Source organism: Rhinolophus ferrumequinum, chromosome 4, assembly GCF_004115265.2.
Source record: "Rhinolophus ferrumequinum isolate MPI-CBG mRhiFer1 chromosome 4, mRhiFer1_v1.p, whole genome shotgun sequence".
Classification (NCBI taxonomy): domain Eukaryota; kingdom Metazoa; phylum Chordata; class Mammalia; order Chiroptera; family Rhinolophidae; genus Rhinolophus; species Rhinolophus ferrumequinum.
Genome location: NC_046287.1, coordinates 706,707 through 725,451, shown reverse-complemented (window position 1 = coordinate 725,451; position 18,745 = coordinate 706,707). Strand labels below are relative to the sequence as shown.

Sequence of the window (18,745 nt, the reverse complement as noted above, 5' to 3'; positions counted from 1 at the left end):
GCAGGTTTCCGTGACCAAATCCGGAGCCAGTGGGAGCCAGTTCTGGATCCCGGAAACAGGAGTGGGAGTCCGGGAACACAGCCAGCCTGCGGTCACGAAGGGACAGTCTGGGCAAGTGTTGGTGACAGAGTGGGCTGGAGCAGAGAAAAGAGGCAACAGTCTCTCCTGGCCCTAACTTTGGCCGGCTCTGAACGCTCTTCCCAATTGGGCCCTGACTCGGCTCCAGGCTCTGCCTCTTCGTTGTCCAATCTTAGCAAGATTCCTGCTAAGCCACTTGGCCGGAACCCCACCTCCATACCTGACCAGGTCCTTCTTCCCCTCCACCCCCACGTGAGCTCAGATTCCGTCTGCTCTCAGCAAGGATCCTGCTACGGTCTGTGTCTGTCACCCCAAGTTCACACCTTGAGCGCTAACCCCAAGGCCCCACTTCTGCAGCCCTCGTTCTGTGAGAGCTGCTGAAGCAGTGTGGGGTCATCTGGAAGCACTTCTAGCTGGTGCCCTCGGAACCCCTGCTACACACTGAACCCGCAGCACGTGTGACAGGAGTGGGGAAGGGACCCGAGTGGGAACAGCCGGCACAGCCGCAGAGTGAGCTCCAAGTCCGAGGGGCTGACGTTACAGCCCCGCTGCACATAGGCGGGGGGTGGGGGGGGAGTCCCGATCGGCCCCCACCTGTGTGAGGTCCACACAGTAAAGGAAGCTTTGCACTTTGTAAAACACTCGGATATGCTTGCTGGAAATGTTAGCATTCCACCAAATAATCTGACAGACCTGACGCCGACACCTGTGGTGCCAAGAAAAGGCTCACTGACCCTGACGGCCACCCCCAGCCTCCTGGGGTGTCTGGAAGCACCACTCTTCCAGCTGGGTGGTTTCCAGTGACTCCAGTTCTGCCCCCAGAATGTCACCCGTGGCCGGCGGCCTGGACAGGTACCCTTGAGCAAAGGGTGCTGCCTGCCCTCTTCTTGGTAAACACCTGCAGTGGACCTCTGCTGTGACCTGCCACGGCTGCCACCTGCTCTCTGACGGGCCTGCTCCGTGGACACACTGCAGCTACTCGCCCTGAGCAGGTCGGCAGGCGGCAGACAGAACCGGCGCTCCTGGGGCTCCCCCAGCCTCACCTCTAAACCTGAGGTAGGAGCCCACACGCATGCATGGCCACTTAGCTGTCACCAACCAGGCAGTCACAACCTCGGAGCCTCCGGTTGCAAACTGCAAACGGATCAGAAGTGCGCCTTCAGGGCCGCGCGTACGAAGAGCAGAACCGTTCCTGAGGCTGCCTGCAGCAGCACCCAGCCCGGGCAGCACCCACCACTGGGCGGCAAGGCCACGGGCACCGTGCCCGCTTCATGGTGGCACACACGGCGCTGTGCAGGCCTGGCGTTTCCACCCACTGAAGGCAGGACGGGACCCCTGCTTTACAGAGACACTCGCTTCTCCGCGGTCTGGAAGCGACCCCACCACTGTGTCTCTCTGTGCAGTGAGCTCGCGGGAGCTGAGAAGCGGGGGCGGGGCGCAGATGAGCGGGGCCAGGGACGGTCTTCCCCCCACGAAGCAAACGCACTCCGTCCCCCTTCCCTCTCCGTCCTTGGCCTATCCTGCTTACCCATTCTGAAGAACAAACATGGGTAGAGAAATATTTCTTTACCGTGACATCGGCCTCCAGGTCAGTCAAGCTGAGGCCCCCGACCGGCCAAGCACACCTGTGATCAGGAGGACAGTCAAGGCTGGCAGTGCCAGGTCTCCCATTTTCCGAGATGCAGCATCTGAACCTTAGTGAACCCGCCCAGGCTGGCATCGCTGCAGACAGCGTCACATGGAGCGCGTGTCAGCTGGCCGGCGAGTGCAGACCACCACCCTGGGGCACCTTGGACATGCGGGTGCGTCTCCTGCCCCCTACAGCCCACGCGCATGTGCACACACAGCTGGGGTGGTGACCTGGGCCCGCGAGGAGCCGGAGAGCACGGTGCCACCGGGCGTTAGCAGCCCCAGCACTGCAGGCGCACGGGGCCTGGCCGTGAGGGCGTGTGGTCCTCACTGCATGTCCGGCAGAGGGGGCTGGTGCGGGCGTGGGTGTGGGCCAGCTGCTGCTCCTGAGATGGGACTGGATGTCCTCATGAAGGTCGGGTACAAAGCAAACCTTTACTGGACCAGAGGACCTGAGGACCCATCAGGCTGTGTCTCTGGGACTGAGAACCTCAGTGGGATGAGCAGTAGCGAGACACAAGCGCTGACACCCGCGGGTTCTGTAAACATCAGTCACTTTATTACACGTCTGCCCGGGGCACAGCTGCCACCACCACAGGAAGGTGCAGGCCACAGGGAGGCAGCGTCTTCAGTTAGTCGTCCCAGCAGGGACAGGATTTGCTGGGTACTGTTAAAGTCACTTCTTAAAATGAGATAAATAGGGATTACATACCTTGACTTAAGCACAATCAACAGTCACAGCACCAGTCATGAAAACACGATTCTGAGTCCCAGATTAGTAAGAATCCCTAGTCCCACGTGAGTCTCATCAAGAAACACGTGGCTGTCACAACACTTCACAGGTGCTTCCGCTAAAAATGACATTTTGCTACGAACTGCACATTTGCAGCAAGAATAAAATGTTCATGTGTCTGTCACTAAACTCGCTAGGTTGGTGTATAAATTCTACCTGGGCGCAAAGGTGAAAGTGACGTCCCCTGGGGCTCCTCACCAGGCAGCTGAGGGAAAGGAAGGCCTAGGGCCTGGCAGTCCCCTCCCCCCGCCAGCTCGGAGGGAAACTGATCACTAGCTTGTCTTGAAATCTACAGTGAAAACCAACCAAGGAATCAAGGGCTCGTTTGGGCCCCCGTTGGCCACTTAGTCAATTTGAAATGGCTTGAAAAGCTAGACAGTTATGATTACTAATCACCTACCTTATTTTGTCCGTTGAGCAATACAATACAAATGCAAAATACTTGTTTTAATATAGCTTCCTTGGAAGGAAACCTCACAAGATTTAACCCCAACTACCCCATATTCACTTTGCTTGGGGGAATGCCAAAGCGGTTTGTTCCCGTGTCTACACTGTTGTGCCACTAGGTGGCGCCGCAACACACCTGGTCTAACACTGGGAAATTTTAACAAATTAACAAATCGTATTGTTTTCTAGCTTAGGGCAATTCTTTCCAACTTAAAAGAATACAAGTTTTGAATAAGACACAGAAAATGTCAAAGGTGTGACTAGAAAGAATGGATGTCTACTCAACCACACCCACCACGTGGCGTTTCTAACATGAAGTCACGTCACTTGCAGGCCTACCTCGGAGGTTTCTCAGGGTGGCTTCCAGACCCCCAATAAAGTCAGTATGGAAATGCAGCGACTCAGAGACTTTTGCCTCATTCGTAAAAAACGCCTGTACTGAGGGGCATTTGGAGCATGAGAAAGCCAAGTGCAATAAAACGAGGCATGCCCGTATTCAAACAAAGCCTTTCCTGATGACAAACGGGCCCGACATGGTGAGCTCACAGGAAGAAGCCACACGAGACAACGAAGCGTGGACGGTCACCTGGACACGGGTGCTGCAGGCCAGCGAGCGAGTCTCGGGGGGACCCGCGGCCCTCACTCACTCCTCGCTACCGAGCTGGGCCTGGAGCCCTCGGGGTGCCGCTGCCGGGCCGCTGAGCAGCTAGCTACTGCACCTTCTTCAGCGGCACCTGGCCATTGATGCGGTCGGCCTGGCTGCCTTTGGGCTCCGCGGGGGCAAAGTTCCAATCCACCGGGCTGAGGAGCTGCTGCGTCTTCTTGTGGGTCCAGTACGGGTTGATGAGCAGCGTCAGCAGGCCCAGCCCGCAGAGGAAGAGCGCCAGGTGGGGCGGGTGCAGGCTGCCGGCCAGGGCGGCCCAGTGCCGGAAGCACACCCACCACATGTGGTAGGTGAGGACCATGCGGCAGTGGAACATGTGCACCATCAGCCACTGGTTCACCTTCCAGAGCAGAGAGTCCGACCAGCCGGCCTGCGGGGACAAAGCAGACGTGTTAGCTCAGGGCCACCGAGGCTCAGAGGCAGCTCCTCCCCCGGGGCTGGCTCCCAAACACCGGCCGCTGTGAGGGGAGCCCCTGCTCCCTGCTCAGCGGCCGGCTTGCTCTTCAGAGCAGATTCCATCTTGTTTTCAGTCTCACTTCAATCTTTTTGCTCTTTACCTTCAATCTGCACACACTAAGTAAATATGCTTCTTAGTAAAACCAGAAGACGTCTGCTGGTGCTGCCAGCCCTACTCCCAGGAGAAAAATGTCTCAGAAGAGAGAGGTCGAGGAGGAGACTCATTCCCTGGGAGGTGTTTGATGCTTTTACCCCAGCAGCCCTTGGACACAGCCAAAATGAACGTGCCTCAAAATTAGTCTAAATTTACAGGACAACTAGTTTCCAACAGTCGTAGCTAAAACTGGCCATGGGACCATGGGCACCACAGTGGGACCTCATGGCCGGGACCTGCCAGCACCAGGACAGGCTGACACCCAGATAGTGGGCACACTCGGGACTAGTGAGCTTGTGCACACCACTCTTTAGCCTTCTCTCTGCCCAGAATCTTCCCCCACGGTTCCATGTCGTGGCCCCTCTGTGGATGGAGACCCTGGCCTGTGTCTGCAGAAGGAAGCTCAGTGGTTAGAGAGCGAGGCACAGGCGTGCAGGGACGGCCCTGACAGCAGGCAAGGGGACAGGCTTTACTCGAGCAGCACAACCCAACTATGAAGGGGACACAGCAATCCAACCTCCAGAGTGACTAATGTGAAAAAGAAAAAAAGGAATTCTAACCGCATTATGTCCTAAGAATGTATACACACAGCTCTGACAAAGAAAACCAATAATCAGTGACTTAGTCACCTGAAATTAATATAAAAATTAAAATTAAATTTTTTTTTAAATCCTAAGAAAAAAAAGAACCAGTGACTTAGGACTGCCTTAAAAATATAGGAAAACTAGAAAAACAAAGGATGTACTTGTCGTTTGAAATACTGTGAAATTGCCCCAAAATAACTTCATAAAAAGCGTGAATGGTCTCCACTGTGGGGTCAGACATACCCAGGAGCTTTTCTGTACAAGTGATAATTGTCTAAATAATCACCGGCACTGCTTCAAACAGTAAGCACTCCAGTTGCGTGAACTCTTGCCGGGTCTAGATGAAAAATGAATGTGAAGAGGGGTGGGAGACGAGGACAGAGCCTGAGGCTCTGCGGGGGGCGGGCGGGGGGCTCCCCCAGACACAGACAGCCTTCAGTCGGCCTCACCCAGTCGCAGATCAAACCCTCCAGGCCTGTGTGCGGTTCCAACGCCAGGAAGATCGGAACCACACGCTCCCCGCAGACCCTGCACTGCTGAAGTGTGATAAGAGCTGAGCAGGCACACGTCCAAACAAGCATAGCACCCCAAGAAAGCAAGAGGACAGAGAATCTGCATCTATCCGTCTGATGGTGCAGTGACGTGAGAGTAAAATCAAATGTGAAAGGTGGACGCTTGGACTCGTTTCTTGTTTGTAAAATGAGAGGGTTCTCGGAGGTCCCTTGGCTGTCTGAGGTGCCGTGACAACTGCGGTCAGTTCTCAGTGGTGAGGGACCTTGTATGACCCAGCTTCCCTGGCGCAGTTGCTGGCAGTTCTTTTCTCTCTCAGAAATGCCCAGTTTGGGTGAGAAATAGTATGGTCACTCAGCCAACTGGCCCCAGGGACCAGGTCCAAAGGTGGCGAGGGAGGGTACTGAGCCTTGGCATATACATGCTCTTGGTGTCACCCCAGGCACACGCAGGCAGCAGCCGGTGATGCCTGCACTCAGGTGACAGCGGCCTGTGGCCCCGCCAGCTGGTCTCGCAAGCTGAGGCCGGGGCCCGCAGCGCCTGCTGGGTAAGAGCGGGCGGCAGGCCCCGGGCAGGGAGCCGCCGCTGACGGGGCATCTCCGCACGGCACCTGACCAGTGCCTCCGCAGTGTCCATACATGACAGCTGCCCCACACCATGCTTTGATGTTGGTATATGGGGTGCCCCTGGACTCGCGGTGGGGTACGTTCTCATCGACCCACCGGACGCCGACACACCTCACGCACTGAGCACCACAGCTGAGCCTCGCCGACCTGACACGCCTCAGAACTCAACGTCCAAACCCACTGGCAGCACACAGCGTAGACGCGGCTCGCCTACCCGCGGGGGGCGGCGCCACCAGGCCCAGCGACACAAGCAGCACCACACCGCGTGTTACCAGCCCAGGAAATGACCAAAAGTGAAAATCCAAAGTGCAGTTTCTGCTGAATGTTTGCTGCCTTCACACCGGCGTAAAGGCGTAAGGCACGAAGCGTCCATGTTGCAAAACAATTACCACAGTAAGGCTAGTTACCGTCCATCTCCACACAGTTACAATGCTTTGCTTCAGCGACAACTTATACACTGCAGGACGTAACTTATAACTGGACGTTCATACCTTTTGACCACCTTCACCCCCATGCCCCCCCACCCCAGCAACCACCAGTCTGTTCTCTGTATCTACAGGTTCATTTTTGCCTTTTTTCACATTCCACACATAAGTAAGATCGTGTGGTATTTGTCTGTCTGACTTATTTCATTCAGCACAATGCCCTCTAGGTCCCTCCAGGTTGTTGCCGATGGCACAATTTCCTTCCTTTTTTACCGCTGAGTAATATTCCACGGCATAAATGGACCACCTCTTGTTTATAGCCATCCATCCGTCAGTGGACAGGCTGCTTCCATATGTTGGCTATTGTGAACACTGCTCTATGGACACGGGGTGCAGCCCTCTTTTCCTGTTAGCGTTCTCTTTTCCTTTGGACCAGTAACCAGAAGTGGGGTTCCTGGGTCACATGGTAGTTCTATTCTGATATGAGGCACCCCACACCGTTTCCCACAGTGGCTGCACCCACTTACATCCCCACCAGCAGGGCATAAGGGCTCCCTTTCCCCACATCCATGCCCACACTTGGTATTTCTTGTGTCTCTGTTGGTGCCACCCTGACAGGTGTGAGGTGACATGTCACTGTGGCCCTGATTTGCCCCCGAGGACGGGTGACGCTGATGCTCAGCAGCTTTGCGGAGGACGTACATGTTGCTTATGTGAATGTAACTGAGAACACAGGGGCCTTGGAAGAAGCCCTGGACGCAAGAGGCCGACAGTGCCGCTGACGGGAAACCACCACGAAGACCTCACGTCTGCCCTCCTCGAGCGCGCCTAGAGATGCAGTCCACCGAAGAGACCACGCTGGCGCTCTGTGCAAATACATTGGTACTTTGTCAGCTTAACAAAGCTCACCTGGTAGAGTAAATACACAAGAACAAACCAGAGGGTTTGAAAAGAACAGAAACTGAACATGCCTCACTACATAATGAAATATAACAAAGCAGAAATAAAAGAGCTGCTGCCAGTGCTAAGCCAGATAAATACTACAAAATGCAGAAATAAGTAAAACACATGGAAACTTGACTGTGGGCAGCCAGTCAGATCAGCAGAAAGCAAGGCTGGTGTGCTTGTCATGGGCCCACGGGCTACCCCGTGGGGAAATCACGTTGGAGCTGACAGCCCATCTTAAAACTCATTTTCAAATGGATTAAATATCAATGTTTAAAAAAACCCACAAAAATACTAGAAACAGCCACAGGGAAACAGTTTTATGATCATTGTGTGGGACAGGGTACTCTAAACATTATGTTAGAATCATGACTCATATAAGTGAAAATTGATAGACCTGACTACATAAAACAAAGTTTCTGAACAATAAAAAAAAGTTAAAGAATGCATGGTAAAACATCTGACAGATGACAAAGACTTTTTTTAAAAAACTTTTATTTATTTCAAGTGTGTTTTTCCAGGACCCATCAGCTCCAAGTCAAGTAGTTGTTCCAATCTAGTTGTGGAGGGTGCAGTTCACAGTGGCCCATGTGGGGATCGAACCAGAAAACCCTGGTGTTACGAGCATCGTGCTCTAACCAACTGAGCTAACTGGCCGCCCCGACAAAGACTATTTTTAAAGTTTTTACAAATCACCAACCCCCCCCCATACACACAGAATACTGTCCTCCAGTAGAAAATAAACAAGTAAAGCAATTTATAAAACAAATATGAGTGATATGAATGTCAAATATGGAAAAAAGTTCACTACAATCAAATAAATGAAAGTTGAAAACTCATTTTTTTACTTAGATTAGCAACGAATCAAAAGATTGACACAGCTAGTGGTGCCGTGGAAACAGGAGCTTGCCGTCAGCGGTGGGGGTATAAATACGTAGTAGCTTCTAGGAGGTACACTGAGCAATTTGCCACTATCCTTCTCACTGAAAATGGTCTTCTCAATTGTTAACATTCACATCAGAAACACAGGCTTTTACTAATATAGTAATTAAACTACGTTTAGAAAACTCGAAGCTTGAGAAGTAACTGTTCTTTAGTCTTTCTCGGCACTAAAATCTTTGTATTGTGTCCCCGGATGCTCTGAGCGCAGCTGGGGTGCCATAACCGAATCTGCACGTAACACAAGATTAGTCTGTGTGGCTCTGGAGCCCACGGCTTAGCAGGGTGTACCTCTGTACGCCTGTCGTATGTCCCCGACTTTACATCCTGGACCAGTCGTTTTGTGGATGAGTCACATTGAGATGTTTGAGTCTAGTGTAATCCACTATCAATTCTAAGCAATGTTTCCAAGAGAAATTCAGGTAGGAAACGCTAAGAACAAGCCCCTGTTTTTGGTGTGTAAACCTATCTGAATTAGTGGTGACCCTAAGCTACATTAATTGAGGGTCTGATTTTGCTGTGGGCGTCTGCTGGATTTGTGTAGGTAATATAAGGAGAGGTGTGAGAAGTGAACACTAGGAGACCCTGTTACCATCCTGCACAAACAGCATCAGAACAAAGTCCCGAGGGAGCAGAACTCCCAAAACAAAGTCTGTCCCCCCCACCACTGGAGCTCGTCCTCTTCCTGAGGACACTGGGGACGTGAGGAGGCGGGGCCTTCCCAGCACACCCACGGCAGAGGTACTTCTGGAGACACCCCCCAGCCCTGCTCCCCTCCTCTCAGCTGGCAAGTCCCACAGGAGGTGCTGTCCCCACGTCTGGCTCCAGAAGAAGCCCAGACAAAAGTCTGGAAAAATGCTTGTGAAACTCTTCAGTGCTGGAATTCTCTGAGGGCTGGACAGAGAGCCAGGAAGATTTTCATTTGTTTCTGTTTTTAAAGAACTTCCTACAAAAAAACAACAAAAATTCAAGGTAACCACCAATCTGTTTTCTCAAAGCGCATGAACTACATCTCGTGGGTTTCAGGTCAGGTCACTGCCGACCAGCTGTCCAGGACAGACGTGCATGGCTCCTGGGCTCTCCTGTCCCAACACGTCTTTCTGCCATAGCCCTGTCGTTTGTGAAGCGGGGTATTTTTACGGAGGAGGGGGATGGAGAAGAGAGGTGCACTGGGCCCCAGCCAGCACAATGCACTCCACGACCCCAGCCGGAGAACAAAGGGCAGTCATAGACCCTGCCCTCTGCCCTCTGTGGAGGGCACCCACAGGACAGAACTGAAAAGCACGTGGCTGGACAGTAATGAGAGGCATGCACAGGGTGCTGACAGGTCCCCAGTCCAGTCTCAGACTCTTTTCTAAGATGACCCCACACACAGACCAGCAGTTTCAGGGGTCACTCAGAGGCCGACTGGGTCAAACGACTCGTTCAGCCCATTAACGGTCAGTTTCCAACCCTTCTTCCCAGATTCTCTGCCCCCAGCCCCACTGGTGACACTCTCCAGGCGGCACTCACAGCACTCGCCACATGACTGGTGTGGAGCAGACGTTTGCTGTGAACGAAGGGTTTACACCACTCACTGGGCATTCACTCCAGATGCACTCACACCACATAAGCAGTGGACGCCGAGACAGGAATGAGAGCATACACTTCCCTGTGTCCTCCCAAAGGTGGCAAGAATCTGTGCTAACGATGTAATTAAAGGAGTCTGACATCACAATGAGAAGAATTAAGATTATATAGACAAGGTATACATTTTTAACATATACCTTTAAAAACACAAAGGAAACAAATACTAGAGAAATAGTGATGCTGGGTCCCAGCGCTCCTAATTACTAGTAAAACAACCTTATCCACAAACAAAAAATGAAAAAACGAACATGATGTGTGACGGACATCAGCAAGAAATCCCTCCACAAACACTGATGGGACGACAGTTCACATTCCGCTTCCTTCACGGGAAACGAACGGGAAGCACCTCCCCCCACCCACCCCGCAGCAGGCTGAGCCCATGGCTCCTGCCCAGGTGCAGCTTCCCAGACCAGGAAGAGGCCCCTACTGCCCCTCACCCCGAGAGGGAGCTGTTGGTTCATGCGTCCAGCACCCCAGGTTTTCTGAGGGGCCCCCGGAGGACTTGCCAGTCCTGGAGCTGACTGTGGGGCCCAGTCTAGCTGCCCAGTGGGGAACAGGACACACCACAGCTTCTGTGTCTGCACCCAGCTCGGCAGGTGAGCAGACAAAAGCACAGCTGCCTGCCTCCCCTGGGAGGGGAGTTAGTGGATAAAGACCGCCAGAACCCCTGCGTCTCCTGCATGAGGACAGTATGTGAAGACTGGGAGAGCCGTCTGCTGTCTAACGCAGACACCAACACCAAGCATCAGGGAAAATGAAGAGTCAGGCAGAGATGTTCCCCACAAAGTGGAGAAATCCCAGAAACAGACCGTGGTGAGACAGGGTGACACGACTCAGCTGACAGAGTTGAAAACAGCTGTCATGAAGACGCTCACCCAAGTGATGAGAACAATGTGTGAACAAAGTGAGAATTTCAACACAGACACAGCACATGTTTTTAAAAGTACCAAAGAGAATTCAAGAACACAATACCTCAACTGAAAAATTCACCAGAAAGGTTCACCAAAGCGATCTAGATTCAATGCAATTCTTAATAAATCCCAGCAGCATTTTCCAGAAATCGTAAAGCAATTCCAAAATTCATATGAAATGACAAATTACCATGTCAAAACTGAGAAAGAAAAACAAAGCTGGAGTCATCGCACTTCCTGATTTCAAACTATATTACAGAACTATAGCAAACAAAACAGTATGGCATTGATATGAAGACAGACATATAGACCAATGGGACAGAATCGAGACCCCCAGATATAAATCCACACAAACGGTCAATTAACTGAGGACGAAGGAGACAAGAATGCAAAATGGGGAAAGGACGGTCTCTTCAATATATGGTGCTGGGAAAACGACATCCACATGCAAAAGAAGGAAACCGAACCCATATCTTATACACAAATATCAACTCGGAATTGATTGAAGGCTTAAATGTAAAACCCAAAATTGTAAAACTCCTAGAAGAAAACGTAGGGAAAAAAGCTCCATGACGTTGGTCTTGGATATGACTTCATGTCTATCAAGGGCACAAGCAACAGAAAAGTGAACAAGTGGGACAAGATCAAACTGAAAGCTTCTCACAGTAAAGGAAACCATCAACAGAGTGAAAAGGTGACCTATGAAGTGCGAGAAAATATCTGCAAATCTGATAATCTGATAAGAGATTAATCTCCAACATATATAAAGAACTCCAATTCAGTAGTGAAACAGCAAAGAAACTGATTAAAAAATGCTTAACGCCCCTCGTCACCAGGGAAATGTAAATCAAAGCCATAATGAGACATCACCTCACACCTGTCAGAATGGCATCACCACAAAAACAAAGACAGGGAGTGCTGGTGAGGAGGTGGAAAACCAGAAACGTGCACACTGTTCGTGGGAATGAAAAATGGTGTGGCCGCTATGGAAACAGTGTGGAGATTTTATTTTCTAAAACTGGCCCCACCCCCACAAACCCTGGAGAAGGTTTCTTACAGCAGAGGATGTCTGCAGCACCTGGGGAGATTTGGGTGGTGATCAGTGACCCAAAACCTGCACCACAGCTATGTGGGAGCAGCGCTCTGGAATATGCGAGCCTGAGGTGGAAGCTGGCTGCAGTGCCCTCGGGGGGCTGCACAAGGGGGTCACAGGTCAGGTACTGGCGTCAGATCTGAATCTGCATTAATGTCGTAAAGACCCCCCATCTCATTTTGTGACTCACTTGAACTCCATGCTGCCCACCTGGTGCTGCATCAGCCACGGGCACCCTCAACACCTGGTCAACCAGCCCAGCACACACATCAAAGGAGGCTCTTTCAACAGTTGGGCCTTACTGGCAACGGACAGGTGGAAACAGGCATGCGGGCCCTGGGCCTTTTGCTAAGCTCCTCAGGCCCAATACTGGGGGCAGCCAGCCTTAGATCAGAGCGCGGCCACCCCCACATGACTCCAGGTCCAGCGTGGGCAGCAGCCAACTGCATACAGCTTTGAGGCACCTGCCAGGTAGCCAGGGGCTGGTAACAGACAGGGCAGAACCGGCCCTACACGAGAGCCCCACCCAAGAGACACCAGAAACAACACACCCAGAGGCCAGCTTCAGACCACACCAGAGCACTACCTGGTTACCCCACAAGTGGCACAGCCAAAGGGGGGTCTCAACAGGCACAAGAGCCCGCAGCAGTGAAGCCTCCTCTGAGGGATCAGCCCCACACAGCAGCTCATACACTGTGGGCGCAGCCACTCCTCACAGCTGGTCAGCCTGGGAGTCAATCCCTCCCACTGATGCACCAAAAGCAATCAAAGCTCAACTACAACAGGAGAACGCTCACAAGGGACGCAAGGGACACCTCTGGAACACAAAGGACAGGAGAATAGGGAGATTGTGCAATTCAACTACAAAGGACACACACTACGTAAGGTCACCCAGCAAAGACTGAGAGACACAGGTGATCTACCTACTACATAGAAGCAAACACAGCGACAGCCAGAATAAGGAAACAAAGAAACATGTCCCAAAAAAAAGAAGAAACTTCCAGAAATGGGGCTAAATGAAACGGAGGCAGTCAACCTGCCAGATACCAAGTTTAAAAGACTGATGGTAGAAATGATGAAGGAACTTAGTGAGAATTTCATCAAAGAGATAGCAAGCATAAAGAAGAATATAGAAGTCATAAAAAAATAACCAGTCAGAAATAAAAAATATAATAACTGAAATGAAGAACACAGTAGAAGGAATCACCAGCAGATTAGATGAAGCAGAGGATCAAATCAGTGATTTAGAAGATAGCAGAATTCACCCAATCAGAACAACAAAAAGATAAAAGAATAAAAAACAATGAAAATAGTTTAAGAGACCTGTGGGATAACATCAAGTGCAGCAACATTTGCATCATAGGAATACCAGAAGGAGAAGAGAGGGAGCAAGGGATTGAGAACCTATTTGAAAAAATAATGACCGAAAACTTCCCTAACCTGGTGAAGGAAAATGACATACAAACCCAGGAAGCGCAGAAAGTTCCAAACAAGATGAATCCAAACAAGCCAACACCAAGACACATCATAGTTAAAACGGCAAAGGTTAAAGAAAAAGAGAGAATCCTAACAGCAGCAAGAAAAAGACAGCCAGTTACAAACAAGGGAGCTCCAATAAGACTATCAGATGCCTTTTCTACAGAAACTTTGCAAGCCAGAAGGAGTGGCAGGAAATATTCAAAGTGATGGAAAATAAAGGCCTACAACCAAGATTGCTCTACCCAGCAAGACTATCATTTAAAATTGAAGGCGAGATAAGAGCTTCCCAGAAAATAAGCGAAAGGAATTCATTACCACCAAGCCAGCATTGCAGGAAACATTAAAAGGGCTTCTTTAAGCAGAAGAAAGGTGAAAACAAACTAACAAAGGAAGACCAGGAGTACAAATAATAAAATGGCAATAACTATGTCCCTATCAATAATCACTGTAATTGTAAATGGATTAAATGCTCCAATCAAAAGACATAGGGTGCCTGAGTGGATAAGAAAACAAGACCCAGGCATAGGCTGTTTACAAGAGACTCACCTCAGATCAAAAGACACACACAGACTGAAAGTAAAGGGATGGAATAAGATATTTCATGCAAATGGAAACGAGAAAAAAAGTTGGGGTAGCAATACTTATATCAGACAAAATAGACTTTAAAATGAAGACTATAATAAAAGACAAAGAAGGGCACTACATAATAATAAAGGGATCAATCCAACAAGAGGACATAACCCCAGTAAACATCTATGCACCCACAATAGGAGCACCTAAATATATAAAACAGATGCTGACTGTCATAAAGACAGAGATCAACAGTAACACTACCATAGTAGGGGACTTCAACATGCCCACTGACACCAATGTACAGGTCCTCAAGACAGAAAATCAATGTGGAAACAGTGGCCTTAAATGACATATTAGACCAGTTGGCTTTAATTGATATTTTTAGAGCATTCACCCCAAAGCAGCAGAATATACATTCTTCTCAAGTGCACATGGAACATTTTCCAAGACAGACCACATGTTAGGGCACAAAATAAGTCTCAATAAATTTAAGAAGACTGAAATCATATCAAGCATCTTCTCTGACCACAGTGCTACGAAAATGAGAAATCAATTACAAGAAGAAAACCAGAGAACACACAAATACCTGGAGGCTGAATAACATGTTACTAAATAATGAGTGGGTCAACAATGAGATCAAGGAAGAAATCAAAAGATACCTTGAGACAAACGAAAATGAAAACACAACAACTCAAAATCTATGGGATGCAGTGAAAGCAGTCCTAAGAGGGAAATTCATACCAATGCAGGCCTACCTCAAAAACAAGAAAAATATCAAATCAACAGTCTATCTTTACACCTAAGGGAACTGGGAAAAGAACAGCAAAATAAGTCCAAAGGGAGTACAAGGAAGGAAATAATAAAAATCAGAACAGAAATAGATGAGAGACAAAAAAGCAAACAACCGAAAAAAAAAAAAACCAATACAAAAGACCAATGAAACCAAGAGCTGGTTTTTTGAAAAGATAAACAAAATGGACAAAACTATAGCCAGACTCATCAAGAAAAAGAGAAGACCCAAATTAAAAAATAAAAATGAGGCTGGCCCGGTGGCTCAGGCAGTTAGAGCTCCATGCTCCTAAAGCTGAAAGCTGCTGGTTTGATTCCCACATGGGCCAGTGGGCTCTCAACCACAAGGCTGCTGGTTTATCTCCTCGACTCCCACAGGGATGGTGGGCTGTGCCCCTGCAACTAAGATTGAACACAGCACCTTAAGCTGAGCTGTCGCTGAGCTCCTGGATGGCTCAGTTGGTTGGAGCGCGTCCTCTCAACCACAAAGTTGATAGTTTGATTCCTCGACTCCTGCAAGGGATGGTGAGCTGCACTCCTTGCAACTAACAACGGCAACTGGACCTGGAGCTGAGCTGCACCGTCCACAACTAAGATTGAAAGGACAACAACTTGACTTGGAAAAAGTCCTGGAAGTACACACTGTTCCCCAATAAAGTTCTGTTCCCCTTTCCCAAATATAAATAAATAAATAAACAAAATAAAAATGTAGGATTTAAAAAAATAAAATAAAATAATAAAATAAAAAATAAAAAACAGAAATGAAAGAGAAGTGACAACAGACGCCACAGAAATACAAAAAATTTAAGAAAATACTACGAACAACTATATGCCAACAAATTCGACAATCTGGAAGAAATGGATAAATTTCTAGAAGTATAGAATCTTACAAAGAGCAATCAAGAAGAAACAGAAAATCTGAACAGAATGATTTCTACCAATGAAATTGAATCAGTAATCAACAAGCTCCCAACAAACAAAAGTCCTGGACTGGACGGCTTCACAGGTGAATTTTACTAAATATTCAAAAAGGAATTAACACCTATTCTCCTCAAACTATTCCAAAAATCCAGAAGGAGGAAAGGCTCCTAAGTTCATTTTACAAGGCCTATTACCCTGATCCCAAAACCAGACTAAGATACTATAGGCCGACATCCCTAATGAACATAGATGCAAAAATCCTCAACAAGATATTAGCAAACCGAGTTCAGCAATACATTAAAATGATAATACACCACGATCTAGTGGGATTCATTCCTAGTATGCAAGGGTGGTTCAATATTTGCAAATCAATTAACGTGATACACACATTAAAAAGATGAAAAATAAAAATCATATGGTCATATCAATAGATACAGAAAAAGGATTTGACAAAATCCAACATCCATTTATGATAAAAACTCTTAGCGAAGTGGGAATAGAGGGATCATATCTCAACATAATAAAGGCCATATATGTAAAACCCACAGCTAACATCATACTCAATGGGGAAAAGCTAAAACCATTCCCCTTAAGATCAGGAACAAGGTAAGGTTGCCCACTTTCTCCACTTCTATTCAACATAGTGCTGGAAGTTCTAGCCACAGCAATCAGACAAGAAAAAAAAATAAAAGGCATCCAAATCAGTAAGGAGGAAGTAAAACTGTCATTATATGCAGATGACATGATACTATATATAGAGAACCCCAAAGATTCCACCATAAACTATTAGAACTCATAAATGAATTCAGTAAAATAGCAGGATACAAAATTATTATGCAGAAATCAGTTGCATTTGTATACACCAATAACAAACTATCAGAAGGAGAAATTAAGAAAACAACCCCATTTACAATTGCCACAAAAACAATAAAATACTTAGGAATAAATTTAACCCAGGAAGTAAAAGACCTGTACTCAGAAAGTTACAAGACATTGAAGAGAGAAATTAAAGAAGACACAAATAAATGGAAACATATACCATATTCACGGATAGGAAGAATATAGTTAAAATGTTCATACTACCTAAGGCAATATAAAAATTCAATGCAATCCCTATCAAATTACCAAAGTCATTTTTCACAGAACTAGAACAAATAATCCCAAAACTTATATGGAACCATAAGAGACCCCAAACCACCACGGCAATTTTGAGAAATAAGAACAAAGTGGGAAGTATCAAGCTACCTGACATCAAATCATACTACAAGGCTATAGTAATCAAAATAGCATGGTATTGGCATAAAACCAGACACAGAGATCAATGGAACAAAATAGAGAGCCCAGAAATAAATCCATGCCTATATGGTCATTTAATCTATGACAATGGAAGCAAGAATTTACGGTGGGGTAAAGACAGTCTATTCAATAAATGGTGCTGGGAAATCTGGACAGACACATGCAAAAAAATGAAGCTGGACCACCTCCTTACGCCATAAATGAGAATAAATTCAAAATGGATTAAAGACTTAAATGTAAGACCTGAAACCATAAAACTCCTAGAAGAAAATATAGAAAGTAAGTTTGCAGACATTACCATTAGTAATATTTTTACTGATATATCCCCTCGGGCAATGGAAGCAAAAAATAAATAAATAAATAAACATGTGGGACTACATCAAACTAAAAAGTTTTTTCACAGCAAACCATCAATAAAACAAAAAGGCATCCTACCGAATGAGAAATTTACCAATGATACATCTGATAAGAGGTTAATATCCAAAATTTAACGAAAACTCATACAACTCAATACCAAAAAAACAAACAACCCAATTAAAAAATGGGCAGAGGACATGAAGAGACATTTTTCTAAGAGGACATACAGATGGCGAACAGACATATGAGAAAATGCTCAACCTCACTAACCATCAGAGAAATGCAAATAAAAACCACAATGAGATACCACCTCACACCTGTCAGAATGGCCATCATCAATAAATCAACAAACAAGTGTTGGTGAGGATGTGGAGAAAAAGGATCCCTCGTGCACTATTGGTGGGATTGCAAATTGGTGCAGCCACTATGGAAAACAGTATGGAAGTACCTCAAAAAATTGAAAATAGAACTACCTTATGACACAGCATTTCCTCTCCTGGTTATTTATCCAAAGAAATCCAAAATACTAATTTGAAAAAATATATGCGCCCTATGTTTATTACAGCACTGTTCACAATAGCCACGGTATGGAAACAACTGAAATGCCCATCGAGAGACGATGGATAAAGAAACAGTGGTACATTTATACAATTACTCAGCCATAAAAAAGAATGAAGGGGCAGCCGGATGGCTCAGATGGTTAGAGTGCTAGTTCTTAACAACAATGTTGCTGGTTCAATTCCCACATGGGAAGGTGGGCTGCGCTCCCTGCAACTAAAGATTGAAAACAGCGACCAGACTTGGAGCTGAGCTGCGCCCTCCACAACTAAATTGAAGGACAATGACTTGGAGCTGATGGGCCCTGGAAAACACACTGTTCCCCAATATTCCCCAATGAAAAATTAAAAAAAAAATAGAATGAAATCTTACTATTTGCAACAACATGGATGGACCTAGAGAATATTATGCTCAGTCAAATAAGTCAGACTGAGAAAGACAAATACCATATATGTGATCTCACTGATATGTGGAATCTAAAGAACAGAATAAATGAGCAAACAAGACAGAAACAGACTCAGGGATATAGGAAAAAAAACTGTTAGTTGCCAGATGGGAGGGAGGAGGGGGTGGCGGAGAAGGAACAGGGATTAGAAAGAGCAAAGCAGTGGACAGCACACAGTCAGGGGGTGTGAACTACAGTGTGGGGAACGTAATCAGCAGGGTAAAGATTACGTAGGGAGCCAGGTGGGCACTGGGCTTACGGGGGATCGCTTCAGACTGTGTAGAGGCCTAACCACTGCGCTGTGCACCGGGAGCTGCAGTAGAATAATACTGGATGTCAACTATAATTAAATATGTATGTATATATATACATGGCGTCCCGGGATGTGAAGTACGGCATAAGGAAGATAGTGAATGTCACGTAACAGCTATATACGAAGTCGGA

The 18,745-nt window shown here is 47.5% G+C and overlaps 1 protein-coding gene across 5 annotated transcripts in view; it reads right to left on the bottom strand.

The window, feature by feature from the left end:
• Positions 1-2,244: 2,244 nt before the first annotated feature.
• The window catches only part of CLN8 (CLN8 transmembrane ER and ERGIC protein), a 31,718-nt gene continuing 15,217 nt past the window's right edge, over positions 2,245-18,745 (bottom strand). For all 5 annotated transcript variants that reach the window (XM_033104793.1, XM_033104790.1, XM_033104788.1 and 2 more), the window contains exon 3: positions 2,245-3,981. In XM_033104793.1, coding sequence (XP_032960684.1) covers positions 3,658-3,981 — 324 coding nt within the window. In that variant the 3' untranslated portion in view covers positions 2,245-3,657. The remainder of the gene's footprint in view (positions 3,982-18,745) is intronic.